Source organism: Antedon mediterranea, chromosome 6, assembly GCF_964355755.1.
Source record: "Antedon mediterranea chromosome 6, ecAntMedi1.1, whole genome shotgun sequence".
In the NCBI taxonomy this organism is placed as follows: domain Eukaryota; kingdom Metazoa; phylum Echinodermata; class Crinoidea; order Comatulida; family Antedonidae; genus Antedon; species Antedon mediterranea.
Window position 1 is genome coordinate 31284636 of NC_092675.1, and position 15760 is coordinate 31300395.

The 15760-nt window shown below is 32.1% G+C and overlaps 1 protein-coding gene across 2 annotated transcripts in view; it reads left to right on the forward strand.

Moving 5' to 3' along the window:
- LOC140052404 (disks large homolog 5-like) overlaps positions 1 to 15760 on the forward strand; it is a 40470-nt gene that overhangs the window by 13282 nt on the left and 11428 nt on the right. The window contains exons 2-3 of one of the 2 annotated variants that reach the window (XM_072098014.1): positions 1212 to 1277; positions 14119 to 15634. In XM_072098014.1, coding sequence (XP_071954115.1) covers positions 1212 to 1277; positions 14119 to 15634 — 1582 coding nt within the window. Of the gene's footprint in view, positions 1 to 1211; positions 1278 to 10519; positions 10939 to 14118; positions 15635 to 15760 lie in introns of those variants that run through there. The other variant, XM_072098015.1, reaches the window with a different exon arrangement.

The window sequence follows — 15760 nt, forward strand, 5'->3', positions numbered from 1 at the left end:
AGCTTTATACTTTACATGTTAAAATGATTTCACTTCTTAAGTTTTTTAGATAAGATAACGTAAATTCACTATTCAAATCTTAAATTATTGAAGGATAGATGTCTTTTTGATAGATTAATAAATATGGACGTTTTTACTTAGTCTTTCCCAACATAATATTGATATTATGATCCATACATTTAACTTAAATTGAATACGATTGCCTGCTACAAAATGACTCCTCCCAATAATTAGTCATCGAATCTATAAATATACAAGATATTCGATTTTGTTTTTTTAGAAACTATAAAGGTATACATTTTATTTTTATTCTGTGGTACAATCTGTGTAGTCATAGAGCAGCGATAAGTACTAGGTCGTAGGTCAAGGTCATATAAATAGACACCAACACCAGTGCTTAATTTATATCACCATCCTTCATAGTTCAGTGCACATGGTTCCACATCATTGCACATTTGGCTGTTCAGATAAATGAACATACCCAAACTTGGTGCATTATTAATATGGTGTATGAACCACAAAAGACTATTTTTAAATTTAAACCTCTTTTTGACTAATAGTTAGGTGATTAGAATGTACTATTATTAGTAGTATTTTTGACTGTTATGAATATTTATTCATTTATTGTGATATCTTTCTTTTTCATTTTCTAGTGTTTACCATTTGCATTATCATTTCTTTTATATCATATGATATATAAGGGTCCCCACCCGATGGTGATTTAGTTCACCTTTTGGGGTGCCCTGCCTCATGTTCTGGCTGTTATGTATTATGTTTGTGTATTTTATTGTTTTGAGACGAATGTTTATTTTTGAATTATTATAATTACAACTGAAACACATAAATTATATAAATGACTCCGGTAAAAAATAGACCACCTTGACCTATTACACCAGCTGAAAAAACATTACTACGCAAAAAGGTCGTTTGAAATCATCATGTTTTGTTGTTTGAATATAAATGTTCAAGTATAAAGAAGAAACAATATTGTAATGCACAATACCGATCTAATAGGATTTGATGACATACCGCCCTCTATCATCATTCTAAGAAGCCAATTCATTAGATGATAAATGCTGGAGGGGCTTATTAGCGTAATGTAGCTTGTCTGTCCCACAGTTGAGCGGTAAGTCAATAGGCTTATTAGCGTAATGTTACTTGTGCATCCCATAGTTCATTAGTAATAACGTTATATTGGTCATTTTTTGCAGGTTCTTCACAATCACTTCTCTCCTCTTGTACTTCAGAGTCAGATGTGGAGCCTGAAAAAAACTCAGGTGAGTTACTACACTTCAATATTATTTTAGTATAAATTAATTATGAAATTGTCTTAGTCCTGAGATAATATCTATTGGTAAATTATCAAATTTATTGTTTATAATAATGCAGATGTTAAAATATATATAAATAAATATATAAAAAGTTCATTCTTTTTACTATTTGCTTGGAAAGACTATATAATTTTAAAACATCATACTTTATTTAAACAATCATACCAGATTAAAATACTAATTTTTTATTTCATTTTAATACTTGTGCATATAATATTCTCAATGATCAGAAGTAAAAATGAATATCACATTTATCCATAATAGTACTGTTAAGAAAAGAATTTACATATTTCTAATATGTATGCAAAATAGTTGAAAGTTGTATCTTGCATTCTGATGATATTTAGTTTACCTGAAATGTTGTAATGAAATATCAAACTAAGCATACAGTAATAGTGTGGACTGAGTCCACCAGGTTATTAGAATCATTGTAAGTCAGTACTTAACTAGATATTCTTAATGTTATTGACTGATTCATTAAAAGCTCTCTTGAGATTATTATCTAGCTACCTATTGAATATTCATAAACAATTCCTTGTTTTGTAGTATTTCAATTTGGCATAACATTATTATGAATATGAACTGAATATATACAATTGTACAAGAAGCTGCTAGTTTGGTTTACGAAAAGAGTGTGAAACAAATAAATTATAATTTGATTTAATTTGATTTAATTTGATTTATTGAAAACTAGATAGAATACAGTAATTGTGTAATGCTGTTGACCGTCCTTAATTTTTTTCATTTTTTGACCTTCCTTCATTTTTTGACCGTCCTTCATTTTCTTTTAATTTGGTATATGGGTATAATTAGTATAATTGTTTAATAAATAATATATAATGGTTTAATAACTAAGTTTTAAATATGGTAGATTTAATTTAATCAACAGTAAAGTTTCTTTATTATTATTTACAAATTTACTAGTAACTTTGTCAATATCCATGTGTTTTATTCATCATTACACTCAGTCACTATTTAAGCTGAAATAGATTGCTTTCAGTCTCTTGTGTTCTTTAGTTAGTAGTTTCAATCATTAGGGTGTCATCTTTTGAGAATTGAAAATTAAAAAATATTGATAACAAAATAAGAAAGAAAATAAAATAATAATATACCACATTTCTAGCGCCCTTTTCATGAATAATCATGCTGAAATAAATAAATAAATCAGTATTCTGTTGAAAACATGCTTATGACTTAATCTATTTTTCTTTAGTAAAACTGGGCAGTGTTGTATGTTGATATTACTCATGCCTACAGGTCTTTCTGTTGACCCAATCAACCATCCTTCTTTTTCATTGTATTATTTGAACCCTTCAATCTTTGATATCAAATCAACACTGCCCTCTATAATTTATCAATAAACTTTATGTTATTAAAGTAAAATGTTGCCCTCTTTAGTTTAGTTTTCAAGGAGTGGTCTGTTTGATCAGAATGATTCATATCACATAATCTAGCATCAATCAATTTGATATTTAATATCTATTATTGATAGCTAATAATTGAAATTCAAAATCAAAGTTTGGCTAATTAATTTTCTCTGAAAACGTTAAATTAGAAATCAAAATTATCTCTTTCAATGAAACTGTTTTTAAGATTCTTAATCCAAGTCGTTTCAATGATAAATAGTATGGTTTTCATCTATAGCAACTTGTATGATTCTAGTTTCCTTTGTAATGCATTATATTGATAAACATCATGTTAAAATGCAAAATGTTGCATTGCTGTAAAAGATGGAGGTTATTCCGTGTACAGGCGTGATGGTAGTTGTAAGCTACTACAGTACTAGTAGTAGAGCAGTTAGTGCCATAAAAATAGCCAAGTTGTGCACTTTATTACCAAAGCATGAAACTTGCCACAAAGTTTCTTTGATGTATATAGATTAAAAATATCGGGGGGTGCCAAGTGTCCAACGTCCGGTATGGCGGCCATCTTGATTTCAAAATGGCCACCATAAAAACAAAAAGTCTTCATATCTTGGCAACTATAAACAGTAGAGACTTGATTCTGGTGTTAAATTGTTCACAAACCACATATTTCTATTTGCTCTAATGAAAAGTTTCGTCAAAAAATGACCGGAAATGACGTTTCTCCCAGTTTGACCTTTGACCTCTTATCTGTATATCTCAGTAACTACTGATCATTTTCAATCGATTTTGGTGTCATTTTGTTCAGAATAGAGACATTTATATTTGTAGTAATGAAACATTTTCACATAAAATGACTGGAAATACAATTTATAACCTTTGACATATATAATATGTGAACATACTGTATGTGGTTTACATTGGTATAAATGCACCTAATTTTTTTTTTAACGAAATAAATGACACTGCAAAAATGAGCAGGAATTATTATTCTGAATTTTTGACTTTTGATGTGATAGGATAGGCGTAAAGTATGACAGATCACTGAGAAACAGCAATCACTGAGCTCAACTATGCCGACTTGTTTGCTAAACTGTGATGTGTCAATCGTTAGATAAAAGTTTTGGTCCTCTCTCCATCATCTTTTTTTTTTGCAATGTATTATACCATATGGACAATTGTCTGAAATAAAAGTTGAATTGAATTGTTAGATGCCATTTGGAAATATTTTTGATGTAAAGTAGCATTCTTTCGTTGGCCTCTTTGATGTTGCATATGAGACAAGTTCGGAAAGTTTTCATTTTCATGAGTTAAGAGAATACCGTCTTTCAAACTTACTACAAACTTATCCTGCATTTGTGCAGTAGACCTACTTTCATTAGTCAGAAACTCAGATAATTCTTGTTCATTTTCGTTGCATCTAAAAAAATGTACTCCATTTTTATGGTAATGGGCCTTTGCTGTAAACCATCTGTATCCTTTTCCTCGATTTTCTCTACTCATTGATTTTTTAGCAAAATCCGAACCAAATCAATTCGTAAAAGACATCTCAATATAATTATTCAAGTAATTCTCAAATTAGTGACATGGACCTACAATATACTGTTCTGTACAAGACCTTTTTAGGCATCCACTTGTGAACTTTCACTTTGAAGGTCTTGGTCTCCTAATCATACAAGAAACAATGTCTGATTTAATCAATCAAAGTAGTGGGTCCAGACAAAGAAGGGGATGTAAGACCATCCACAGACAAAGAAGGGGGTATAAGACCATCACAGACAAAGAAGGGGGTATAAGACCATCCACAGACAAAGAAGGGGGTATAAGACTATCCACAGACAAAGAAGGGGTGTAAGACCATCCACAGACAAAGAAGGGGGTGTAAGACCATCCACAGACAAAGAAGGGGGTATAAGACCATCCATACACAAAGAAAGGGGTGTAAGGCCATCTACAGACAAAGAAGGGGGTGTAGGACCATCCACAGACAAAGAAGGGGGTGTAAGACCATCTACAGACAAAGAAGAAAGGGGTGTAGGACCGTCCACAGACAAAGAAAGGGGTGTAAGGCCATCCACAGAGAAAGAAGGGGTGTAAGACCATCCACAGACAAAGAAGGGGTGTAAGACCATCCACACAGAAAGAAAGGGGTGTAAGACCATCCACACACAAAAAAAGGGGTGTAATACCATCAACAGACAAAGAAAGGGGTGTAATACCGTCCACAGACAAAGAAGGGGGTGTAGGACCGTCCACAGACAAAGAAGGGGGTGTAAGACCACCCACTGACAAAGAAAGGGTATAGGACCACTTACAGACAAAGAAGGGGGTATAAGACCATCCACAGACAAAGAAGGTGATGTAGGACCATCCACAGACAAAGAAGGGGGTGTCGGACAATCCACAGACAAAGAAGGGGATGTAAGACCACCCACAGACAAAGAAGGGGGTGTAAGACCATCCACACACAAAAAAGGGATTATAAGACCATCTACAGACAAAGAAGGGGGTATAAGACCATCCACAGACAAAGAAGGGGGTATAAGACCATCTACAGAGAAAGAAGGAGGTGTAAGACCATCCACAGACAAAGAAGGGGTGTAAGACCATCTACAAACAAAGAAAGGGGTGTAATACCATCAACAGACAAAGAAAGGGGTTTAATACCATCAACAGACAAAAAAGGGGGTATAAGACCGTCCACAGACAAAGAAAGGGGTTCACGACCATCCACAGACAAAGAAGGGGGTATAAGACCATCCATAGACAACGAAGGGGGTGTAGGACTATCCACAGACAAAGAAGGGGGTGTAGGACCATCCACATACAAAGAAGGGAGTGTAGGACCATCCACAGACAAAGAAGGGGTGTAAGACCATCTACATACAAAGAAAGGGGTGTAAGATCATCCACAGACAAAGAAGCGGGTATAAGACCATCCACAGACAAAGAAGGGGGGTATAAGACCATCCACAGACAAAGAAGCGGGTATAAGACCATCCACAGACAAAGAAGCGGGTATAAGACTATCCACAGACAAGGAAGGGGGGTATAAGACCATCCACAGACAAAGAATGGGGTATAAGACCATCTACAGACAAAGAAGGAGGGGTAGGACCATATTACCGAGGAAGCATAGGCCTACAAAAAGAAGATGCAATCAAAATAGGCCTACCAGCCACTTGGAAAACAATAAATTGTAGAATAACTGAGGCTTGATTGTTGAAATATAAAGGGTTCTTTGTAAGGTCATTAATAATATATTGATATAAACACGATCATCATACTATTCATTTGACATTCAAATACAGTCTATCTCGAAAAGAAGCTCATACTATCACCTTTTCGAGGTTTGACGGTATTCCATAACATGTATGTTATTTCCTCTGTCAAACTATTAAAACTTTTAGCGAATCAGAAGGTGCCAACATCGTTGAACTAATAATGGTACCACCAAGCACAATATTTACCAATTCTATGTACAATATACAATTTAAGTACATTAATCATTTAATATAATTACGCCTATCAGGTCAAAGTTCAAAATTAGGTGCATTTAAGACCACCAAAAACCACATACAGTATATTCACATAATTAAAAATCAATAATTAAATGTCAAAAGTCATAAATTGTATTTCTGGTCATTTTATGTAAAAATGTTTCATTACTACAAATATAAATGTATTTATTCTGAACAAAATGACACCAAAATCGATTGAAAATGACCAGTAGTTACAGAGATATACAAATACGAGGTCAAAGGTCAAACTGAAAGAAACGTCATTTCCGGTCATTTTTGGACGAAAATTTTCATTAGAGTAAATAGAAATATATAGTTTGTGAACAATTTGAGACCAGAATTAAGTCTCTAATGGGTATAGTTGCCAAGATATGAACATTTTTTGTTTTTATGGTGGCCATTTTGAAATCAAGATGGCCGCCATACCGGACGTTGGACACTTGGCACCCCCCGATATTTTGAATTTATATACATTATAGAAACTTTGTGCCAAGTTTCATGCTTTGGTAATAAAATGCACAGCTCATGTCATTAACTGCTCTACTATAGGTAATGTCAAGTTTGGATAAAGTCCAAATGAGAGATTATTATATTAATCAGAATTACTCATTAGAAGGTGTGGTTCAGGGTCTAGGAACTATAGTGTTCAAACTCTTGTCAAGGATGTTGAACTGCAAATTAATTAAATTTCAAATTAAAGAATTTCTGCTTTTAACTAATAAGTACAGAAATTTAAATATCAGAACATAAGACCATTAATTTATTGTATTTATGTTTATTATATTTAAAGTTATTGGAATTGGTTTTAGAAAGTATTTATTGTAAAATATAAATTATTCATGACATTCGTATTCATTAAAATACCATACTAATGGTGTTCATGTTCCCTTGACTGGTTTTTACCAGCAAGATTTACCAACATTAAATACAGTAGCTACTGTACAACCGGTATTAAAAATTATGTACAGGAAATGTAAACGATGTAAATAAATAAAACATAAAGAAACATTTGTATAGTACTGTAGTACTGTAGGCTAGGCCTAGCTATTAATTGAATAAAATACAATAGCAATCAGATTAGTATAGATTGATAAAGTAAAATATATATTTAGTTGACAGTGATGCTATATCAAATTCAATATCAGTGTATAGTTCCACCCTTCCACCAAGTTTTTAACATTTTGTATCTACAGTAAGCTCCCTGGGACTATACCTGGTCATGTACAGTAATTTAAAGTACTAGTAGTAGGGCAAGTAGGTAATGTGTTGAAACATTATCTTGCTAGGACTAATAGCCTTTAACATAGACTGTGAGGTGGTAACCAAACCATCATCATTGACTCATCTTTGCCCTATAGCATTAATTATTATTATTGATTTTTACTATCTAAGCACCTGCGTTAATCATCTCCCATTGGATGTTGCTGCATTAGCAAGTTTAGCATTACAGATAAGCTGGGGGATAAGAGACTTACAGAATGATTAAAAGAGTTTTCCCAGAAGAAAACAAAATTAGAAGTTTTCCATAACGAGTAAATTTAATGAGAATGGATAAATTAATGCCGTCAACATTTTTTCTTATGGCGACTGAATTATTGAGGAGTTTGTGATTTGATGAATTATGAAAAGCCAAGTAATACATTTAATTATTGAAGCATTTTATAACTGCTTAAGAATTATGAGACTTACTTCGATTAATGGCATTTGAACATTTGTTTGTGGAAAATTTAATTGAAGTTTTCTGTAGTATTTGGTAATGCTGGCAAAAATGTTCACTGATACAGTAGTCTATCATTGAGACTAATTGTAAAATATTTAATAAAATCTCATTTTTATCGATTAGTAGTATTTTCATACTACCCACCTTTCTTTTCTTCAAAATATATAAATGCTGTGCAGTGTAAACTTTTTGTAAATAATGGCATCATCAAGCAAAGATACAAGCAGAAAAATTGTCTGCTTTACTTTTATCATCATAATGGCATCATCAAGCAAAGATACAAGCAGAAAAATTGTCTGCTTTACTTTTATCATCATAATGGCATCATCAAGCAAAGATACAAGCAGAAAAATTGTCTGCTTTACTTTTATCATCATAATGGCATCATCAAGCAAAGATACAAGCATTGTCTGCTTTACTTTTATCATCATAATGGCATCATCAAGCAAAGATACAAGCATTGTCTGCTTTACTTTTATCATCATAATGGCATCATCAAGCAAAGATACAAGCATTGTCTGCTTTACTTTTATCATCATAATGGCATCATCAAGCAAAGATACAAGCATTGTCTGCTTTACTTTTATCTGTAATTTGAAAAAAATAAACATTTCAATATTAACTCCTAAGTTCATAAAACATTCTCTCAAAATTCTGCAGTGATTTCCTTCTGCTTGCTATTAATTTGGTCAATAATATTCAATTTCATTTAAATTAATTCAATTTGTTTTTGTTGTTTCTAATAATTAAATAATGTAATGGATGCTACTGATCCGTTTTATAATTGTTCAATAGACGGATGATTTTAATTCATTTATTAAGCATTGTGAACTTATTCCATGTCTCTGTCAGTTTCCATAGAATGTCTAGCCTGGGTCAATAGGTCCAAAAGTGTGACATTAAGTACAGAGACTCAATTTATTCTATGTTTCGATCAGTTTCTATAGAAGGTCTAGCCTTATTCCAATAGGTAAAAAAAGTAGGTTGTGATTTTGTGGAAGTTTCCATAAAATGGCTTTTTCAAAAGGAATAATACAAAATAAATGATGGCATTTTATTGTGAATTGTTTTTACATTGACTAATGATTGAAATGAATTGCATTTTCAGAATTGATCATTATCAATCATCATTCCATATATCTTATTCTACATTTCCATTTACAGTTGTTATAGTGTAATAAATAATATCAATGGTTTCCTTATAACCATTAGGTGCAGCTCGTATTTCTTGTATTATTTCTCTGTTATTCTTGTTCACATTAACGATAATGACTTTATTCCATGCAAAGAACCATTTAAGATTGATTGAAATTGGAAGGAGGACATAGCAAAAAATGAATAATAAAGTTACTGAAATATAATAATTAATCGTTAAACAACGTAAAGATAATACATTCTTCAAAAATTAACAATAAAACATCTTTGATTTTCACACAGATATTTTTTATTTTTGATGATTATTTTCATTCGAATTTGAAATTTCACACTATGCAAGATAAAATTGGATTTATGTTTGCCAGGAGTAGCTAAAGAATTAAATTGGGAGGGAAGGGTGTGGGAACTGTAGGTAGGTTACTGTACATGGTTTTATTTAATTACTAGATTGTTAACTAGGCGTCAATGAAGTTCAGGTGATAAAGAAGGATTGTAAAAATAATAATTAGAAATTTAAAAAAACAACATAAATCAGAATACATTTTTAAATAAAATAACTTTATTTTTAATGGAAAAAATTTGTGATTATTTGTTTACGTGACTAGCTTAAACCTAGATAAACTGACATTGACCTTTTCCCCTTTGAGGGGAGAACATATCGAAAAGTAAAAATAATCTTAATATTCCCCTCCAAGTCAGTGGTATCGTCCATGCCGTCAGGTGGAAAGCAACCCCTATACATACCTCACCATTCCATGAGACGGCAAAACGTTTACATGTATTGCCGTATTTGTATTACGTTGATGCATTCTATGTGTGTACAAACACAGACATAGTTGCTTATTGGATAGTCATTCATTATATGGAATGCTTTTAGAATTTATTTTTTATTATCAACATCCTGGAACTTAAACTGTGAAGTTATTAAAGATTTTATGAATATTTAATTTATGTTAAGAGCTTAATAATCTGTGACATTTATTGTGACAATCCATCTTGCTAACTGCTAGACTACTTTCAACAGAATCTTGTTGCTGTGATATTGTTTAATTTATTGAATACTCGCATCTGCACTAATTGATCAGTGTTTGAATAGCTACAACTTGACTAATATTAAATATTGATTTCCCCCCCCCCCCCCCTATTTCCAATGGTACAAACCACTATGGATTCGCTGAGGTATATTGTAAGAACCCCCTTATTGGAAAATGGTATGAACCATTGGTGTATATTAAAGGTTGTCTTCAAGACAAATTACAAATTTTATGTATGAAAGTTCACATTTTGATACTGTCGTCAATATATTATTGCGATTGTTGAAGACAATCCGACATATTTCCATCGGGAAATTTGACAATGATGTCAACGATGATGATGATGCCACTCAAGGAGAAGGAGGAAGGCGTTTCATATCCTTACATTTCTGTTTTGGCAATTAATTTTCTAAAACATTTATTAGGTTTTTGTAATTTAAGGGTAGCAATTGGTAGCCAATAATCACATGAATGTTTAGCAGGCAGATTATGTGTCGTAAATAAAACCAATAACATTTAACTACTTTTCTGTTTGATTCTATATTTCGTAATTACTATTTATTGCAAACTTTTTATTATCTTATTCTTGGCTCAGCTTAAGGATATAGAATTTAACCATTTGATATTGATCTTGATATTGGATGGATTGAGTATTAAAAGCCTTTAGCAAAAAGCAGGAAGTGGGTTAGCTCCAGGAAGGTTTAGGTCATAAGGCTAGTAGCTCAGTTTACCTGGCAGCAGACTTAGAACACCTTTACAAAATGGCACACCTTACTACTTCTTGGAGAAATGCATATGAACGCGATTATGATGGCAAGTTGTTATCTTTTTATAACATTTTTGTTCTGTTAATTTAATATTTTAGGTGATTCCATTAGTAAATTTTGATATAGCATCACTTTACCTCAAGTATTTATATACTTTATTAGGATACTAGGAGTAGACACATTACTACTCAAAAAATGAAATCACTTTCAATTACATCTAATGCTAGAAATGTTTAGAAAGAGTTTAACAATCATACTAGTTAAATTTGTATAATTATTTGGGAAATTACATAAAGAAAAGAATCGAATGAGTAATGAATGAAAATGTTGAGTTGTATACAACTGATGGTTGTTCCTTTTGTTGGATATAAATAATAGTGATTGCTAATCAAAATTTATGTATTCAAAATTTATCATGTTTTTAGCGTTAGTACCAGCAAGTAAATTATGTTTTAAAAATAAAAAAGGACAGTAGTGAATGTTGCATTATTAACCTAGGTAATTATTTTGTCATGGCTTTTGTTCGTCCGTCTCCACATCATGCAATTTTCACTCGTCATAAAGTGATGAAGTCGTGCAACACCAACTGATAATGACCTCCCAGATGAATAAATATGAATTTTAAATATGTAAATGAGGTAGTTGATTCAGGCATTGGTTATCTAAAAGTTCTTTGTCTGATACATATCAATACAGACAAAAAGTAAATCTGCATTTCAAATTCAGACGTTGAATATTGCACACATGTATACTTGTGTGTGAAAGGAAGTTTAGAATTCATAATTGATTTTATTTGCAATTTGAATACTTTGTAATAAATATGCAGGTCATGTCTTTACTTTTGAAGCAAAGCAATTATTGAAAAACAATTAAATATGTGGAATTAACAATGCATGTGTATCATAGCCAGAATAAGTGATTTCACAATGTGAAAATTAATTTGTTTTGCACGAATGTTGGAATCGATTGTTTTGAAGAAATACAGCGTCAAGGATTTATCAATTAGTTTAGTGATTGGTGGAATAATTTTGTGAAATGTTTCGTACAAGACATGGTATAGCAGTACCTCCACTGCATCAAGGTATAGCACTTCCATTCCATCAAGGTATCTTATATTTCATTATTAACTCTAAAACAAATAGTAATCAATCGCAATGTTTGTCTTTATATTAGCCTGTATGTTTGCCTTTAAGTACAGAACCGTTATGCCGCTCAAAGTGCCTTTTAGCCATCTTAGATTTGTAGTCCATTTAATTAAAAACCATAAATTCAAGAGTTTGTGTTATTGACTTAAGTATGGTATAGTTTGAGTTACAGAAAATGTTAGTCCCAAGTTAATTAATACATTGATTATGAAAATAATTGGCTTGCTGTTCTCTGTATATCATTTATTCTATCATTTAGATTTTGTTTTAAAATTAAAGATTGGCTTTTATGTAATTGAGGTTTCTTAAATTAAACATTTCTCGATATGCTTACAGTGTAACTTTAAATTGTTATTTTCTATTGTTACTATTATATTTTATTGATTATAAACTTACAGGACTATGTGATGAATACTCACAGCAGGACTATGTGATAAATACTGTACAAAAATGAATACTTATTTGTAAAATCATACAATAACATTAAATATAATAATATAGTATTGTATTTTAAATACATGAAAGTATATTTCTTAACACTATAATACTGATCTGTGTGAGATGATGAATAGGGAGATGGAATCAAAAGCGTCTTCTAACTTGTGTAGAAACCGACTAAACATTGGGACAGAAGCTACGGAGACATCTAGAAGGGAGTCTACTAGAATGATGTCACAAGCTAAGATGTCCACTGCACAGCTCAAACTGTTTTTTTATAACTACAAGCCATTTTACTTCATAGAATACTACAAAGATTCATTAAATGATTCCAAATTTAAGAGTATGTTACTTGTCCATCCTCCTGTCCTCATTTTATTTTTCCTGCTTATGACTATTGTAATTGTAATCATAAACTATAATTTTTGAATACATTAACATTTTATTTATCAGTATTATTCACTTTTATTGACATAATCATTTTATCATATAAATGTTTGTTGCATACATTAAATTGTTTTTCTATTGACACAATAGTTGACCTTTGACATATTGATTGAATGTGATTTATTGTTAAACTTATCTAACAGATGATTCTCCTTCAGTTCTTGAATAATTAATTGTATAAATTAACCTCCGTTGCATTAATTGTTTGGTTGTCTGTAAGTGTAAGGGTTTTATAGTGATAGGAATAGTGTACATGCAAGGTATTGTATAAAGGTAAGGGTTTCATAGTGATAGGAATAGTGTACATACAAGGTATTGTATAAAGGTAAGGGTTTTATAGTGATAGGAATAGTGTACATACAAGGTATTGTATAAAGGTAAGGGTTTTATAGTGATAGGAATAGTGTACATACAAGGTATTGTATAAAGGTAGGACTGCTACTATATTGTACCAAACTATCATAGAGGTGCAGTTATGTACATGCTACTTCCGCTTAATAGATCTAGTAGACTACATTTGATTTGACTTAGTTATTGTAGGAATATATGAATGCTATATACAGTATGAATGCTATATACAGTATGAATGCTATATACAGTATGAATGCTATATACAGTATGAATGCTATATAAAATACAATACTAATTTGTCTGTGGTTTATTCTACAGTTGTGTATTCTAGGAAGAATATTTTAGTTTATTTAATTTATTTTATTTTATTTCATCCATGGAGTAAAGTATACTCCATGTTTCATCACAACCAACAGCAATATGTACATCGAAGAATTAGTGCCACCATGGTAAATTATTCAATAACTATATTTTGAGTCCAATTGTAGGCCTGTTTAATATTGCGAAATGGTAATAATTGATAGTAATGTACAAAAAGGTAGTACGTTGTATGTTATTGGAAGAGGTAACTTTTAGTTCTACTGTATGCTACCAAATTGATTGAAGTTCCTGTTTACATGCTGCAGTAGTTTGTTTGTCAGTTTGTCTATAGTTCATTAAACAGAAATCTAAACCCATTATACTTCCGCGATATACTATTGTGTATTTTGTTCCGTCCACTACATTTAATCTTGAATAATACTGACCTGGGTTCAGCTAGGGAATAGTGTGTGCAAAAGAAAGCTGCAAACAAAGGAAAAGGTTTACATTAATAATAATTTTTTTGATATTTCAATGAATTGCAGGTCCACGACATGGTACAACAAGATACCCAACGCGACATGGTGAAGGAAAGTCAGCTACAAATCAAATGCACTACGGATCAAGGGAAGGGGCTACTCAATATCATCACCCGGGACGTCTAGGCAACATGCCAAACGGACTTGAAGGAATGGTGCCCAATGGGAGCAAAGCACCAAGTTACGTACCCAGATTGTCGTCTGATTTGGAGGATTTGAAATCAAGCTATGATCAAGCGCTGCGAGAAGTAGACTATTACAGGAAACAACATAACAATGTTATGAAACACAATGAGACTATTAAGGAAGAGGTACAAGCTTTAAAACTTGATAAAAGTGATTTACAAGGCAAATTAAATCAATCAATTAAAGAATTTCAAAACTTAAAACTTCATAATGATGAGAATTACAAAGAACTTATGGAGTTACGTCGTCAAAATCGAGAGGTAATCTTATCTGGGTCGTCGGAGGTCTTAAACAAAATGTATGACACTGCGTTAGATAGATGGGAGGCGTTAAAAAAAGATTATGAAGCTTTAAGAAAATCACATTTAGACCTTATTTCAGATTTTAGTTATCATAAAAGTATATTAGAACAAAAGAACGAAGATTGTACACAGCTACAAAAAAGAAATGAATCACTTTTATCAGAAAGGGATTACATTGAAAAAGAGTTAATACATGTTAAGCAACAAGTCGCAACTGCACGCAGAGATTTTGATTTAGAAGTCCGTCAAAAACTTGAGAAAGATCTGTTGAGTCGAACTCGGGAACGAGATCATTACAGTAAACGTTTCCAAGACGCGCGTAAAGATCTCTTAAAGATGACGCAAGAACGTGATGCAGCCGTGTCTGAACATAAACTAGTAATGAAAGAGCGTGACACTGTCCACCGAGAGATCAATTCACTGCATGAGCAGGTTGAACAAGACAATAAAAAATTAAAAGAAAAAGAAATTGAAGTGAAACAACTAAAACAATCAAATGAGACATTAGGTCGACAATTACAAGTTATAAAAGATCAAAAATCTAAGTTTGAAACAAACTGTTTACAGATGAATAACATACTTGCATCTATTGAAAAAGATCGAGCAAAAGTTCAAGAAGAATGTGACAAATTCAGTCAAGAACGCGACATTGCGCAACATGAAAGAATCCAAGCTATCACAGATTACGAAGCCATGCAACAACGGTGCTACAATGCCGTTCAACAGAAACAAAATATGTTTTCCGAGTTCCACATGGCTAACCAAGAACTTGACGCTCTACGTAAACGAATTGAGATGTTAGAGGGCGAAGGAAATGACTTACAAAAGGACGTAACAAACAAAAGTAAACAACGTGATTTTGCGTTTAGCGAGTGGGAAAAGACGGTCAAAGAACGAGATAGTATTAAAGCAATGTGCGATAAACTACGTAAAGAACGAGATCTTGCAGTGGCTGATTATGCTGAAGCCTTAAGGTCATCAGATGGTATAAAGAGGCAGCTTAGCAACGCAACAAAAGAGTTAAAAGAAGCAAAGTAAGTATTATCAGAAATCATAGTTCATAGACTATACCATTTGTGGAGAGGGGTGTTCAATGAAATGTTTTACTTTTCGAGATATATCACGCTCTTTGAGGAGAAAGGGCTATTGTCGTTTTATCC